This window comes from Lepidochelys kempii, chromosome 1 (genome assembly GCF_965140265.1).
Source record: "Lepidochelys kempii isolate rLepKem1 chromosome 1, rLepKem1.hap2, whole genome shotgun sequence".
In the NCBI taxonomy this organism is placed as follows: Eukaryota; Metazoa; Chordata; order Testudines; family Cheloniidae; genus Lepidochelys; species Lepidochelys kempii.
In genome coordinates this window covers 36,186,005-36,201,015 of record NC_133256.1, presented here as the reverse complement: position 1 = coordinate 36,201,015, position 15,011 = coordinate 36,186,005, and the positions used below count along the sequence as shown (strand labels likewise).

The following is a 15,011-nucleotide window of genomic DNA, read 5'->3' as shown; positions in this document are numbered from 1 at the left end:
TTCGAAAACCCATAAGCGCACCTTCCTCAAATCAGGGCACAGCACAGCAGATGGTGGTGGTAGTGTGGGTCCCTGGAGCGAGGGGCTGGGCAAATTGGGGAACAGCGGGGAGGACAGAATTTCCTGCCTGTGGCCTGGAAGTTGGTACCTACCTCTCCGCCGGAATGGCAGGAACTGGATCCGGGAGCCAGCCAGTTTTTTCTGTCAGCAGCTTCTCCAGGCTTCAGCAGCAGCTGCTGCTCTTCCCATCGTCTTGGTGGGGACGCTGATTTCGGTTACTCCAGTAACCAGACTTTTAGCGTCCGATCAGCATTGCTGACCAGACACTGCCAGGCCTCCTTTTCAACTGGACTTTCTGGTCAAAAACTGGAGACCTGGCATTGGGTCCCTTGGTATTAAAAACTGTACCACGAGGGTGGTGGTGGTGGTGGAGGGTGTTGGACTTGGGGCTTCAGCCCCGTGGCTTCTGCCACCAAGGCGTCTGCCCAGCGGCATCTGCCAGGACTTGGGGCTTCCCCCTGCCTGTCCCACAGTTTCTGCCAGTGCTCAGGGTTTCCGCCTGACCCATGGCTTCTGCCAGGGCTCGGGCTTTCACCCCTCCCCAACAAACAGCTTCTGCCAACTGTTTCTGGGGTGCCCATTTTTCTGGGGCCCCCAAATTGGCATGGGTCCGTGTCTTAAACCGCCACTGGTTGGAGATACGATACTGGTCTAGATGGACCACTGGTCTGATGCAGTACGGCAGCTCTTAGGTTCTTATGTTCAATATGTATGTGAATATTTTTAATCAAAACAAGACCAAAAGCATTCGTTTGATGGAGTATATCAGCAATCCCAAGTCTTTGTTTTGTCTTTTTTGTCTGAAATTATAGCAATATCCTTCAAACTACAGCTCAGAATATGATTTTACATAGTGCTTTTCTCAAGTATGATATCTCCAATCCCAAGGCACTTTCCCAGTAGTGCAATTGTTTCTGCACTTTCTTCTACTTTTACGCATGCAATATCCACCGCCATCCTCTCCTTCAAATCTTTCAAGACCTACTTCTTCTGTGGTGCTTATAATAAATCTGCCAACTGCTAATGAGCAGGTTGAGGGGCTGCCATGGGCAGCACTTTTGTATTAATTCAGAAATTATGATGTCCCTCTCCTCCATCTTTCATGTGTCAAATGCCATGGAGCACTGCTTGTATGTTCTATCACATTCCCCATCCCTTCAGCATTTTTTTTTATTTTTTGGTCTTCTTAGACTGTAAGTTCTTCAGGGCTGTCCTTTACTATATGTCTGCACAGGGCTTATCACAATGGGGTGTGCACATGATTGAGATCTTTGGATATTACCATAATACAGGTAATAACACTCACTGGTAATACATGAACCACACCAGACAATATAGTCTCAATAATAAACTGGACATTGAAATTGATTTGATTGAGTCATTGTTCCCAGTACACAAGGGTTAATGTACATGGAATAACAGATAATAATAAAGGAATAATACTGTAATATCCACCTCTGCCTCCTTATCTTGTCTATATAAATTCTATGGTCTTTGGGGTAGAGGCTATTTCTTACTTTATATTATTTGTACAGTGCCTCATACAACAGAGCCTCTTAGTGCTACTGAAATACAAATAAATAATAGTAATAATAAACAGTAAATAACAATCATATCCCTAAACACATTTCTATACTAGGAAATACATGTTTGTAAATAGACATTATTGAAATAGAAGCGTTATATACTAACCTGACCACTGTTGCTTAGATATCTCACACCAGTATTTCCTCACTGAAAGAATATCTTTTAGTAGTATGCTACTACAGTCAGCTCCATAAATAGCACAACTTGATGCATCTTTCACTATGTCCATGACATAATTCAGAAGCTCCTGACATTTTAGTCTGGGTGCTCCTATGCAGAAAATAGCAGGAGATACAAACATGGGTTTTTTAATTAAACCAAGTATTGAACAATGAAGCCAAGACTGGAATTAGTGAATTCATAAAATCTTAACACTACCATATTTATCTCAAAGTTATAGTATATTTCCTCCCATTGCATTCTTCCACTACCAACAAATATTTGAAGTTTTTTCTTGTAGCTTGCAAATTTTTTTTTTTTTTTTAAATATTAGGAATAACGCACATATAGCATGTATGTTCTCTGTATATGACAGATCACATTGCAATTTCTATCTGTTTTTGTTAATGCCCTTGTTTTTAAAGAAACCCTTTCTAATAATGAATTTACCTAAAAGACTGTGGATACCTGAAAAAAGGGATAAGCCATACATTGGTTACATTCACAAGCACCAATAAACAGAGAAATAACACAAAGGGATTCTGAGGTTTTAGAATGTTAGCCTGAAATGAGAGTGATATTCAGCTGAAAAAATGCATGCTAACACAGGGGTTCTCAACCTTTTTCTTTCTGAGGCCCCGCCAATATGCTATAAAACCTCCATGGCCCACCTGTGCCACAACAAGTTTTTCTGCATATCAAGTAGATTAAAAGCCAGGGCGGGTGTTAGGCGGTAGCAAGCAGGACAATTGACCAGGGCCCCAGACCACAAGGGGCCCCCGCAAAGCTATGTTGCTTGGACTTTGGCTTCAGCCCCATGTGGCAGGGTTCGGGCATCAGCCCTGCATGGTGGTGCTCGGGCTCTGGCTTTCTTCCTGGGCCCCAGTGACCCTTAACGCTGGCCCTGCTCTCTTGTTTATTTTGGTGGACCCCTTGAAACCTGCTTGCAGTCCCCCAGGGGGCCACAGACCCCTGGTTGAGAACCGCTCTGCTAACACATATAGGAGTCTCAACATTTAATGGAGGGAAGAAACTTGGAGAGCAGTTATGCTGAAAGAAACATAAGGAGGATGTTAAAAACATAAGAAACAAAGTAGATGAGCTTCCAATGCAACCTGGCAGCAAAAAGCTAAATGTGATTTTGGGCTGCAGGGAAGTGATAGTCCTCATCTACAAGGCTCTGGTGAATCTGTACTTGAATACTGTGTTCGGTTCTGAGCTTCTCAATACGAGAAAGATGTAAACAAATTGGAGGGACTGTAGACAGTGTGACACAAATATTTTACTGTGGAGAGCATTAACTGATGAGGAAAGATGAACAGAACTACATCATTTTGTTAGAAGATAATTAAGTGGTCAACACACCCTTTTACAAGTATTTGAAAGATGAGGAATTGTCTAGGACTGTCCAGAGGTATAACTAGGAGAAATGGGATAGAATTCACAAAACGACAATTCAAAACTTTTCTGCTGGTCAGGGTACTTGGGTTATTGAATAGCTTCCCAAGGAAATTGGCAGAAACTTTATCACTTGAAAATTCTGCCTCAAATCATGTTTTCCTCTATGCTTTGTACAAGCACTGTCCATACCGTAAGTGCTCAGTAAACAAGTAGACTATATAAAGCACTACAATTACCTGCAGGTGAAGAAACAATTCTCTATTACCACAGACATGAACTAATACAAATTTTCCATCTAGAACTTCTAAACACCAATGAAAAAGGTTCACTGGGACATTCAAGAAAAATAAGCACTAATTTATAACTGTGGTCCTTGAATATTTTAAAATAGCATGTCATACCTTGTTCAGAGTAAACAGTTGAACCTGACAGTAAAGCAGTAAAAGATCTATAATTATATGTGGATATATAAATTACTAACTTTTATTAGCACATCTAATGAAGTATTTGACCAAACCGCTGAGCTCTTGCATCTTTTTCTGCCTGGAAGCTTGTGTTGCGGCAGATACATTTGGTTTTGCCAATCTAATACTGTCAGTTTCTTTCTGGATGTATTTCTGCAGAAACCTTTAAAAATACAAAATGGGTATTTGTCAGAACCAGGCTAATGATTAAAATAAAATGGGTAAACATTATTTGTTGAAACTTAAAATCCAGGCACCAGCTGAGCAATTTTGGTTCTGAAACAATTAATAAACCCAGATATATATTACTGGTGTAAATCTAATGGAAATAGCTAGCAGACAGTGACAGGAACTGATTATCTAGTACATTTTGGGTCTGAATTATTTTATCTATTTAGATTTTAAGCTACTTTGGGTAAGAATTGTATCTTCCTCTAAAATTTGTATAGTGTTGAGCATAAAGTAAGTGATTAAAAGGAAAATTATACTGATATGCCTCTATTATTCATGTTACAATAAATATGTATAATTATTATAGCACAGAATATTTAAAAGTACTGTTTATTGTTCATAATGAAGAAAAATTTGAGTTCTTTCTAAATAAATGAGCTTCGCATCAGACTCCACAGCATGTTTTTGACTGAATATTTTAAAATTATTCCTTGAAAAAGATGCATGATTTCCATTAATTTTAATGGGAGGTGGGTTAATCATGTACTGTTCTGAGAACAGTCTCATATCACTTAGAGTGAATATGTAGTGTAAATAGACTATTAGTTTGTATTAGATGTACTACAAGAGTATGTTCAAGGTTTTCATTACATCACTGATTTTCTGATCTGCAATATTTACTTGGTTTAGTGTCTGTATCTTTGTTTTCTTCTAACATAAACCCTTTTTGTGTTAGTCATAGCAAAAGTAACAAAAGATAATATAAAAATCTTTTTGATTGTTATATTACATGGTAGAAATACATCTGAAGCTTAGTTTAGATCTATAGTTTAGAAGTATGTATGTATGTATGGAAGCAGACTTCAGACACTGATTTTTAATATGGAAGCACATCATGCTATGCTCCATTTTCCTCTCAATGGAAGATTAAGATGCAACACACAGAATATATAGAACAATAGTCCTACGGGAATTCTGCACCACTGTGCACACACAGAATTCATGTCCCCCACAGATTTATTTGCTTCCTAGCAGAAAAATGATTTTCTGACAGGGAAGCAAAGGGAAGCCACAAGAGTGGTCACGCGCCCCTCCCCAGCAGCATGGACGCAGCGTTTCAGGCACCCAGAGCAGCCAGTGGAGAGGTAAATCACAGGTGGCTGGGGATCCCCCGCCAGTGGTGGGTCAGACCACTCCCTCTCCACCCAACCCCCAAGCATCCAGATCCCTGAGACACTGCGCTGGCTAGCTCCAACCCCACCCAAGGCTGGGGATGACCCAGCTGGTGGCTCCTAGCCTGCGCTGGGCTCAGCTGCTAGCCCCAGCTGGGATGGAGGTGGGGGAGAAGCGCACTTCCCTTGCATGGAGTGACTGGGCCAAGGCAGACCTACCCCTAGAAATCTCCCCTGGCTCTGCACCACCCCACACCCCCTTCCTGCCCCAACACTCCTCAGCCGTGGGGGGAGGGGTCACTGTACGGGAGCTACTCTCCCAAACACCCAACCCCCGTGCATCCAGATCCCCCTGTAGGATGCCCCTCCCACACCCAACCCCTCCCCAAAGCCTGACCCCTTCACCCAGACCACCATGTGTTGAGCTCCTCACGCTCGAACCCGCACCCTGACAAGCCCCACCTTTTATGCACCTGGACCATCCCAATGAGCAGCCTGCACCTGGGCCCCAAACATATGCACCCAGACCTCCACCCCACCAAGCCCTGCTCCCCAACACCCGGACTCCCACAATCAGCCCCCACACCCAGATTCCCCTGCTGAGCCCCATCCCCCCACATCCGGACACACCCTGCTAAGCTCCAACTACCTTCACCTAGACCCTCCTGCAAAGTCCCATTGTCCCGGCACACAGAACGCTCCCAATGAGCCTCTGTGCATACATATCCTCCCTGCTCCCACACCCAGATTGCCCCACACAGAACCTTTTCACTCCACACTTGGATTCCCCCCCACTAAGCTCCTCTACACTTGGATCCTGCCAGGCTAAGCCTGCCTGCCCACACCTGGTGCAGCTGGCGCAGAGAGGTAGGGCCACAGGGTGTTTCTGGGGCAGTCTGGCCCTTGCATTGTGCAGCCTCATTACTGAGTACATGTCTCTGGCTGGGGCTGCACAGTGATCTCCCAACTCCGTGCAGCCAGAGGCCTTATCTCCCCATTGCCATGCTGGAGCCTCTACGTTTATTTATTGACAAAAAAAATTGCAGAATTTTAAAATATTGTGCACAGACTTTTTATTTTTCTGGCAAAGAATTTTTAATTTTTTGGTGCAAAATTCCCTCAGGAGTAAGAGCAGATTCCATATTAAATATGAGAGCCTCCACAGACCATACAGTATAACTCCTTTGGCCCATGAGCCACAATTCAGCTATCCTAGTTCAAAGGACTGATTAAAAACATACATTTCTAATAACATGTCTATACCATATGTATAGTCCATAGTCCATTCAAAGAACTGCAAATTGAAAGCTGGACACAAACTGAAAATATTTATTAGAAAAAAGTAATGTAAAGTTAGTACTTATTGTAAGATAAAATCTGAACAGGTGACTAACAATAACTACACTAGCAATCAACCTTATTTAATCAAGTTTCCGCTAGCATTGAAGCATGGTGTGACCAGGCCTTAGTATCCTCTGCAACTGGTAAACTCTTACACTGAGCCATGTCACTTTCTTTTTGTGACTATCTTTAAAAATATGTAAATTTAAAATAATCTTTTAAGACATTTCTTATTTACAGACAGACAGATAAGATTTTTAATCCAATCTACAGCTCTAGGAAAAATATTGGTGTTTATCTGATAATCTATTAAACAAAACAGTGCTGTTTTGTACAGTGAGAAAGACAGCAATTTAGACAAAAATGATACCTAAATACAGCATCCCAGTTCAGTTGTTTTCCTTGTTTAGAGTCAGAATTACGATCCAGTTGGTTAATTGTTTCAGAATCACGGATGAGACGTTTGAATTTTTCAACTTCTTTCTGAAAATGTGTTTCAGGAAAAAGGTTATTTATTATGCATTCACTCCACTGTTTTACACACACACAAAGGGATTTTAATTACCCTTCGCTCTGTAATTTTGTCATTTTCAAGTTGACGGCAGCAAACAAGCAGCTCATGTAGCACAAGACTCATGGTTCAACTTAGCAGCTGATAAATAACTTGCATCTGTAAATGGGAGTAAAGACAATCAGTATTTTAATTATGAAATAAACTGCCTTACTACTGTAGCTAGCCAACCTACTTAAAAGATGGGAAATGCAACGCAAAATGGGATTCTAGCTTCAATTTTAAGTCTTTTAAAAATACGTTACCTGAAGTGTTTTGATATTTTAGTTGCTTTCAGTTCATAATTGTGGTCATCCTGTCTTACATGCATAGGTATTTTTAAAATTTATGTTTTATTTCACAGAGAGGATCACCAGAACCTGGATTGGTCTTGTGGGCCATCAAGAACAAGTAGAATCAGAAATAGTCTCATTACAAGCATGTAACACATTCTCACAAGTAGTTGTTATGGAACAATTGACAACAATGAAGGCCATCTCATATGACTGTGGGTAGGTTTACACAGGGGAAAAAAAACCCTGTGGCTAGTCCTGCCAGCTGACTCAGGCTCACAGGGCTCGGGCTGCAGGACTGTCTCATTTCTGTATAGACTTCTGGGTATGGGCTGGAGCCCTGCAGGCAGGAGGATCCCAGAGCTCAGGCTCTCAGTCCGACGCCAGATGTCTACACAGCAATGAAACAGCCCCACAGCCCAAGTCGGCTAGCACGGGCCAGCCCCGGGTTTCTCTTTGTTCTGTAGACATACTCTCTGACTTCTGCCCTGACATAGAGAAGTGAGAGCTGGGTAGACAACACAGACCAAAGCATCAACAGTGAACAGATGACACCTAGCTCTACAGTTCTTTTGGATGACACAAAAAGCTCCATCTCTCAGCACTCAGCCCAAAATCAGAAGCTGTCTAAAGCTCAGCCAAGGGAAGACTAAGGTAGTGCTGGCAGGAAAAAGGAATCATTTTGAAAAAAATTTTCCTCCTCTATAACATCCCCCTCTATCAAGAGCATCTACCTTAAGACTGGTTTCAGAGTGGTAGCCGTGTTAGTCTGTATCACCAAAAACAACAAGGAGTCCTTGTGGCACCTTAGGGTATGTCTACACTACACACGGGATCGGCGGGCAGCTATCAAGCGGGGGGTCAATTTATCGCGTCTAGTCTAGATGTGATAAATCGACCAAGTGCTCTCCCATCGACTCCTGTACTCCACCGCCACGAGAGGCACAGGCAGAGTTAGTGAGGCGCAGGGGGAGTGGCAGCAGTCAACTCACTGCGGTGAAGACACCATGGTAAGTTGATCTAATTATGTCGACTTCAGCTACGTTATTCACGTAGCTGAAGTTGCATAACTTAGATCGATCCCCGCCCCCGTGTGTAGACCAGGGCTCTGAGACTAACCAATTTATTTGGGCATACACTTTCGTAGGCTAGAACCCACTTCATCAGATGCATGGAGTGGAAAATACAATAGTAGGTATAAATACACAGCACATGAAAAGATGGGAGTTGCCTTACCAAGTGAGAAGGCCAGTCTAACGAGACAATTCAATTAACAGTAGGATACCAAGGGAGGAAAAATCACTTTTGTAGTGGTAATGAGAGTGACCCATTTCAAACAGGTTTCAGAGTAACAGAGTAACGGCTGTTACTCTGAAACCTGTCATTATGCAAGGCACTGCATTTAGCCGTATGGAGTGGAAATCTATCATGCATCTGAGGAAGTGAGCTGTAGCTCACAAAAGCTTATGCTCTAATAAATTGGTTAGTCTCTAAGGTGCCACAAGTACTCCTTTTCCATTTCAAACAGTTGACAAGAAGGTGAGAGTAACAGTGGGGGGAAACTAGTATGGGGGAAATTAGATTTAGGTTTTGTCATGACCCAACCACTCCCAGTCTTCATTCAGGCCTAAATTGATTATGTCCAGTTTGCAAATTTATTGTAATTCTGCAGTTTCAGCTTCATGAAAAAACTCATGCAGATACAGACAGACATCATCTTCCTTTCCAAATGCAAACAAATGGACATCATACCAAAAGGACTGAAGGTAAAAAATCCATTACAATCAACATACCACACAGACTATGGTGAGAGATTGTGCCACACGCTCTCAAAGAAACTGTGGAACCACCTGATCAACATCCTATACAGCAAACAGGAGAAGATCAAGAATGAGCTCTCAAAACTAGAAACTCTTAAAAAAACCAATCTTCCACACAAACACCCTCGTGTCTGGACTTTACAAAAACTAGACAAGCCATTTACAACACACACTTTGCTTCTCTACAGGGGAAAAAGGACACTAAACTATCTAAACTCCTACACACCACAAGAGGCCACAACAGTGGTTCCCTTAACTCATCCAACAATATTGTTAATCTATCCAGCTATGCTATGCTACTAGCCCACCAGAAGAGTCTGTCCTATCTCGGGGCCTCTCCTTCTGCCCCACCACCCCAAAAACATGACATAGTTCTGCAGTGACCTAGAATCCTACTTTTGATGTCTCCGACTCAAGTAATATTTCCAACACATCACTGAACAGCACACTAACCCACAAAAAGCTTCCTACCAACACCACAAAAAGAAGGACTCTGTGTGGACTCCTCCTGAAAGTCGAAACAACAGATTGGACTTCTACATAGAGTGCTTCCACCGACGTGCACAGGCTGAAATTGTGGAAAAGTAGCATCACTTGCTCCATAACCTCAGCCTTACAGAACACAATGCCATCCACAGCCTCAGAAACAACTCTGACATTAAATATAAAAGGCTGACAAAGGAGATGCTGTAGTCATCATGAATAGGTCGGAATATGAATGAGAGGCTGCTAGTCAACTCTCTGACACCACATTCTACAGGCCATTACCCTCTGATCCCACTGAGGATTACCAAAAGAAACTACACCATCTGCTCAAGGAACTCCCTGGAGAAGCAAAGGAACAAATCTACACTGACACACCCCTAGAGCACCAACCAGGGGTATTCTATCTGCTACCCAAAATTGATAAACCTAGGAATCCTGGATGCCTCATCATCTCGGGCATTGGCACCCTGACAGCAGGATTATCTGGCTATGTAGACGCTCTCCTCAGGCCCTACGCTACCAGCACTCCTAGCTATTTTCAAGACACCACTGACTTCCTGGGGAAACTACAATCCATCGATGATCTTCCAGAAAACATCCTCCTGGCCACTATGGATGTAGAAACCCTCTACACCAGCATTACACACAAAGATGGACTATAAGCTGTCTGGAATAGCATCCCCAATACTATCATGGCAAACCTGGTGGCTAAACTTTCTGACTTTGTCCTCACCCACAACTATTTCAATTTGGGGACAATTTATATCTTCAAGTCAGTGGCACTGCTGTGGGCACCCGCATGGCCCCACAGTATGCCAACATTTTTATGTTGGACTTAGAACAAAGCTTCCTCAGCTCTCGTCCCCTAACTCCTCTACTTTACTTGCGCTACACTGATGACATCTTCATCATCTGGACCCATGGGAAGGAGGCCCTTGAGGAATTCCACCATGATTTCAGCAATTTCCATCCCACCATCAATCTCAGCCTGGACCAGTCCACACAAGAGATCCACTTCCTAGACACTACAGTGCTAATAAGCGATGGTCACATAAACACCACCCTATCCCGGAAACCTACTGACAGCTATACTTACCTGCATGCCTCCAGCTTTCATCCAGACCACAGCACATGATCCATTGTCTACAGCCAAGCTCTAAGATACAACCACATTGGCTCCAATCCCTCAGAGACAAACACCTACAGAATCTCTATCAAGCGTCCTTAAAACTACAATACCCACCTGGTGAAGTGAACAGATTGACAGAGCCAGAAGGGTACCCACAAGTCACCTACTACAAGACAGGCCCAACAAAGAAAGTAACAGAACGCCACTAGCCGTTACTTACAGCCCCCAACTAAAACCTGTCCAGCGCATCATCAAGGATCTACAACCTATCCTGAAGGATGATCCCTCACTCTCACAGACCTTGGGAGACAGGCCAGTCCTCGCTTACAGACAGCCCCCCAACCTGAAGCAAATACTCACCAGCAACTACACATCACACAACAAAACACCAACCCAGGAACCAAAACCTGCAACAAACCCCAGTGCCAACTCTGTCCACATCACCATCGTAGGACCTAACCACATCAGCCACACTATCAGAGACTCGTTCACCTGCACATCTACCAATGTGATATATGACATCATGTGCCAGCAATGCCCCTCTGCCATGTACATTGCCAAACTGGACAGTCTGCACGCAAAAGAATAAATGGACACAAATCTGACGTCAGGAATTATAACATTCAAAAACCAGTATAACACTTCAATCTCCCTGGTCACTCAATAACAGAGCTAAAAGTTGCAATTCTTCAACAAAAAAACTTCAAAAACAGACTCCAATGTGAAACTGCAGAACTGGAATAAATTTGCAAACTGGACACCACCAAATTAGGCCAGAATAAAGACTGGGAGTGGTTGGGTCATTACAAAACCTAAACCTAATTTCCCCCACTGTTACTCACACCTTCTTGTCAACTGTTTGAAATGGGTCACTCTCATTACCACTACAAAAGTGATTTTTCCTCCCTTGGTATCCTACTGTTAATTGAATTGTTTCATTAGACTGACCTCACACTTGGTAAGGCAACTCCCATCTTTTCATGTGCTGTGTATTTATACAATACATTTATTGTATTTTCCACTCCATACATCTGATGAAGTGGGTTCTAGCCCACAAAAGCTTATGCCCAAATAAATTGGTTAGTCTCTAAGGTGCCACAAGAAGCCCTTGTTGTTTTTACCTTCAGACTGTTAAATTTGCAGCCTCAGGGTCCTTTTGGACTCAGTACCATAGGATGCCAAAGCAGCCATGGCAGGAAAAAATGACCACCTCCCTCTGTGACTAGCCAGAATATTGGCTCCATCCTATTAACACTGACCTGGTCTTCATGAGCCACATATTAATTTCAAACTGAAACTGAATTATGTTTTTCTTGCAAAATACAAAAGTAGAAAAATTTTGGTTGGGTCAAACGAAATGTTTTGAAAATGTTGATATTTTAAAAAAAATACTGAAATGGGTAGTTTAGAAAATGCCGAAACATTTTGTTTTGACGTTTCTGAAAAAAAATCGAGGTTTTTGGGGGCAAAAAAATTTGCTGAATTTGACCCAAATTCACAAAGTTTTGGTGCCTCTCACAAATGCATTTTTCAACCAACTAAATATTCAACAACAAAAAAATGCTCAGCTCTGAAGTTGAGTGCCTTGCACCTCAAACCATCAGACTTCTTTCCCAGTCCCTGGATCATTTTTAGGGCCTTCTTTGGCCCATATTTCCACATCCTTCTTGAAGTGTGGACACCAAAACTAGACAATATAATAGTAGTGATCTTAGCAATGCTAAGTACAGAGGCAAGAACACTTCCTTATGTCTACTTAATAGTCCACTTTTTATACATCCAAGGATTGCATTCATTCTTTTTGCCAGAGCATTACACAGAAAGCTCATGTTGAGGCAAAAAGAAAAGGAGTACTTGTGGCACCTTAGAGACTAACTCGTGAGCTACAGCTCACTACATCGGATGCATTCAGTGGAAAATACAGTGGGGAGATTTATATACATAGAGAACATGAAACAATGGGTGTTACCATACACACTGTAACGAGAGTGATCACTTAAGGTGAGCTATTACCAGCAGGAGAGCGGGAGCGGAAAAAAACCTTTTGTAGTGATAATCAAGGAGGGCCATTTGCAGCAGTTGACAAGAACGTCTGAGGAACAGCGGGGGTGGGGGGGAAAGGGAAATAAACATGGGGAAATAGTTTTACTTTATGTAATGACCCATCCACTCCCAGTCTTTATTCAAGCCTAAATTAATTGTATCCAGTTTGCAAATTAATTCCAATTCAGCAGTCTCTCGTTGGAGTCTGTTTTTGAAGTTTTTTTGTTGAAGAATTGCCACTTTTAGGTCTGTAATCGAGTGACCAAAGAAACTGAAGTGTTCTCTGACTGGTTTTTGAATGTTATAATTCTTGACGTCTGATTTGTGTCCATTTATTCTTTTACGTAGAGACTGTCCAGTTTCACCAATGTACATGGCAGAGGGGCATTGCTGGCACATGATGTCATATATCACATTGGTAGATGTGCAGGTGAATGAGCCTCTGATAGTGTGACTGATGTGATTAGGCCCTATGATGGTGTCCTCTGAATAGATATGTGGACACAGTTGGCAAAGGGCTTTGTTGCAAGGACAGGTTCCTGGGTTAGTGGTTCTGTTGTGTGATGTGTGGTTGCTGGTGAGTATTTGCTTCAGGTTGGAGGGCTGTCTGTAAGCAAGGACCGGCCTGTCTCCCAAGGTCTGTGAGAGTGATGGGTCGTCCTTCAGGAAAGGTTGTAGATCCTTGATGGTGCGTTGGAGAGGTTTTAGTTGGGGGCTGAAGGTGATGGCTAGTGGCATTCTGTTATTTTCCTTGTTGGGCCTGTCCTGTAGTAGGTGACTTGTGGGTACTCTTCTGGCTCTGTCAATCTGTTTCTTCACTTCAGCAGGTGGGTACTGTAGTTGTAAGAACGCTTGATAGAGATCTTGTAGGTGTTTGTCTCTGTCTGAGGGGTTGGAGCAAATGCGGTTGTATCGTAGAGCTTGGCTGTAGACAATGGATTGTGTGATGTGGTCTAGATGAAAGCTGGAGGCATGCAGGTAGGAATACCGGTCAGTATGTTTCCGGGATAGGATGGTGTTTATGTGACCATCGCTTATTAGCACCATAGTGTCCAGTAAGTGGATCTCTTGTGTGGACTGGTCCAGGCTGAGGTTGATGGTGGGATGGAAATTGTTGAAATCATGGTGGAATTCCTCAAGGGCTCCTTTTCCCCTGGGTTCAGATGATGAAGATGTCATCAGTGTAGCGCAAGTAGAGTAGGGGCATTACGGGACGAGAGCTGAAGAAGCGTTGTTCTAAGTCAGCCATAGAAATGTTAGCATGTTGAGGCAATTATTCACGATGACACCTATGACCTTCTCTGAGTCACTGCTTTCCAAAAGCTTCTCCAATCCTGTAGAAATAATTTGCATTCCTTTTCCCCAGATGTAGAACCTTACATATGGGTGTATTAAAACACATTTTGTTGGATTCTGACAATTTAACCAGGCCATTCAGCAGCTTCCTACTAGGTAACATGAGTCACTGATAAACACATCACCTTAGTGCTCCACTCTGCACTGGCTCCTGATAAATACAGCATCCAATTCATGGTCTCTGTCCTGATATTCAAAGCCCTCCATACTGTTGGCTCTAGCTTCCCAAGACATAGTCTCTGTCTCTCCAACTATGATCATGAACTGCCATGATAGCTATATTGTACTATAATAATGAAATCTTCAACCAGTAGAGGAGGCAGAACTTCCAAAAGTCACATTAAATTATGGAACTCACTCCCTCAGGAATTATCATAGAACCAACCACTTTCAGAATGAAATGCAAAAACTCTTTTCTCCAAGCTTTCCCTCAATATGTTCAAGCTACGACCTCTTACAGATTAGAAATTTATATGGATAATGCAAAAGTCCAGTTATATTACATAGGTTTTAAAAAACAATATAACCCTCATGCTTCTGAGCATAAACCAACCACTAAATGATGTGAGCTAGCAACAAAAATCAATTATTTTCTCAACTCTACTCCTCATATGGCCATGTTATTCCATAATTGTCCACCACAGAGTTTCTTGCACTCTTCTCTGAATGATCATTGTTCAGAGACATAATACTGGACTACATGGACTGCTGGCCTAGTCCACTATGGCAATTCCTATGTTCCTAATACTTATTGTAAAATATACAGGAAGTGCAATATAGTAGCCATAACACTGCAGTAGAAAAACTTTGAAAAGACACTGTCAATTTAAGTGATATGTAAACAAACTTCTTGTTACTAATATGAATATCACAATATCACAGATTATTGAAACTGAAACAACTATGAAAATCCAAGTTACGTTTCACTATTTATGCTGTTTGTTTACTTTTAATCTCCTGAATCTAGGCAATGAAAATG

The 15,011-nt window shown here is 42.3% G+C and overlaps 1 protein-coding gene across 4 annotated transcripts in view; it reads right to left on the bottom strand.

Moving 5' to 3' along the window:
• Positions 1-15,011, bottom strand: part of ATM (ATM serine/threonine kinase) — a 151,962-nt gene that overhangs the window by 130,453 nt on the left and 6,498 nt on the right. For all 4 annotated transcript variants that reach the window (XM_073338919.1, XM_073338890.1, XM_073338900.1 and 1 more), the window contains exons 2-5: positions 6,921-7,025; positions 6,726-6,838; positions 3,689-3,834; positions 1,753-1,917 (exon numbers count right to left, since the gene is read on the bottom strand). In XM_073338919.1, coding sequence (XP_073195020.1) covers positions 1,753-1,917; positions 3,689-3,834; positions 6,726-6,838; positions 6,921-6,992 — 496 coding nt within the window. In that variant the 5' untranslated portion in view covers positions 6,993-7,025. The remainder of the gene's footprint in view (positions 1-1,752; positions 1,918-3,688; positions 3,835-6,725; positions 6,839-6,920; positions 7,026-15,011) is intronic.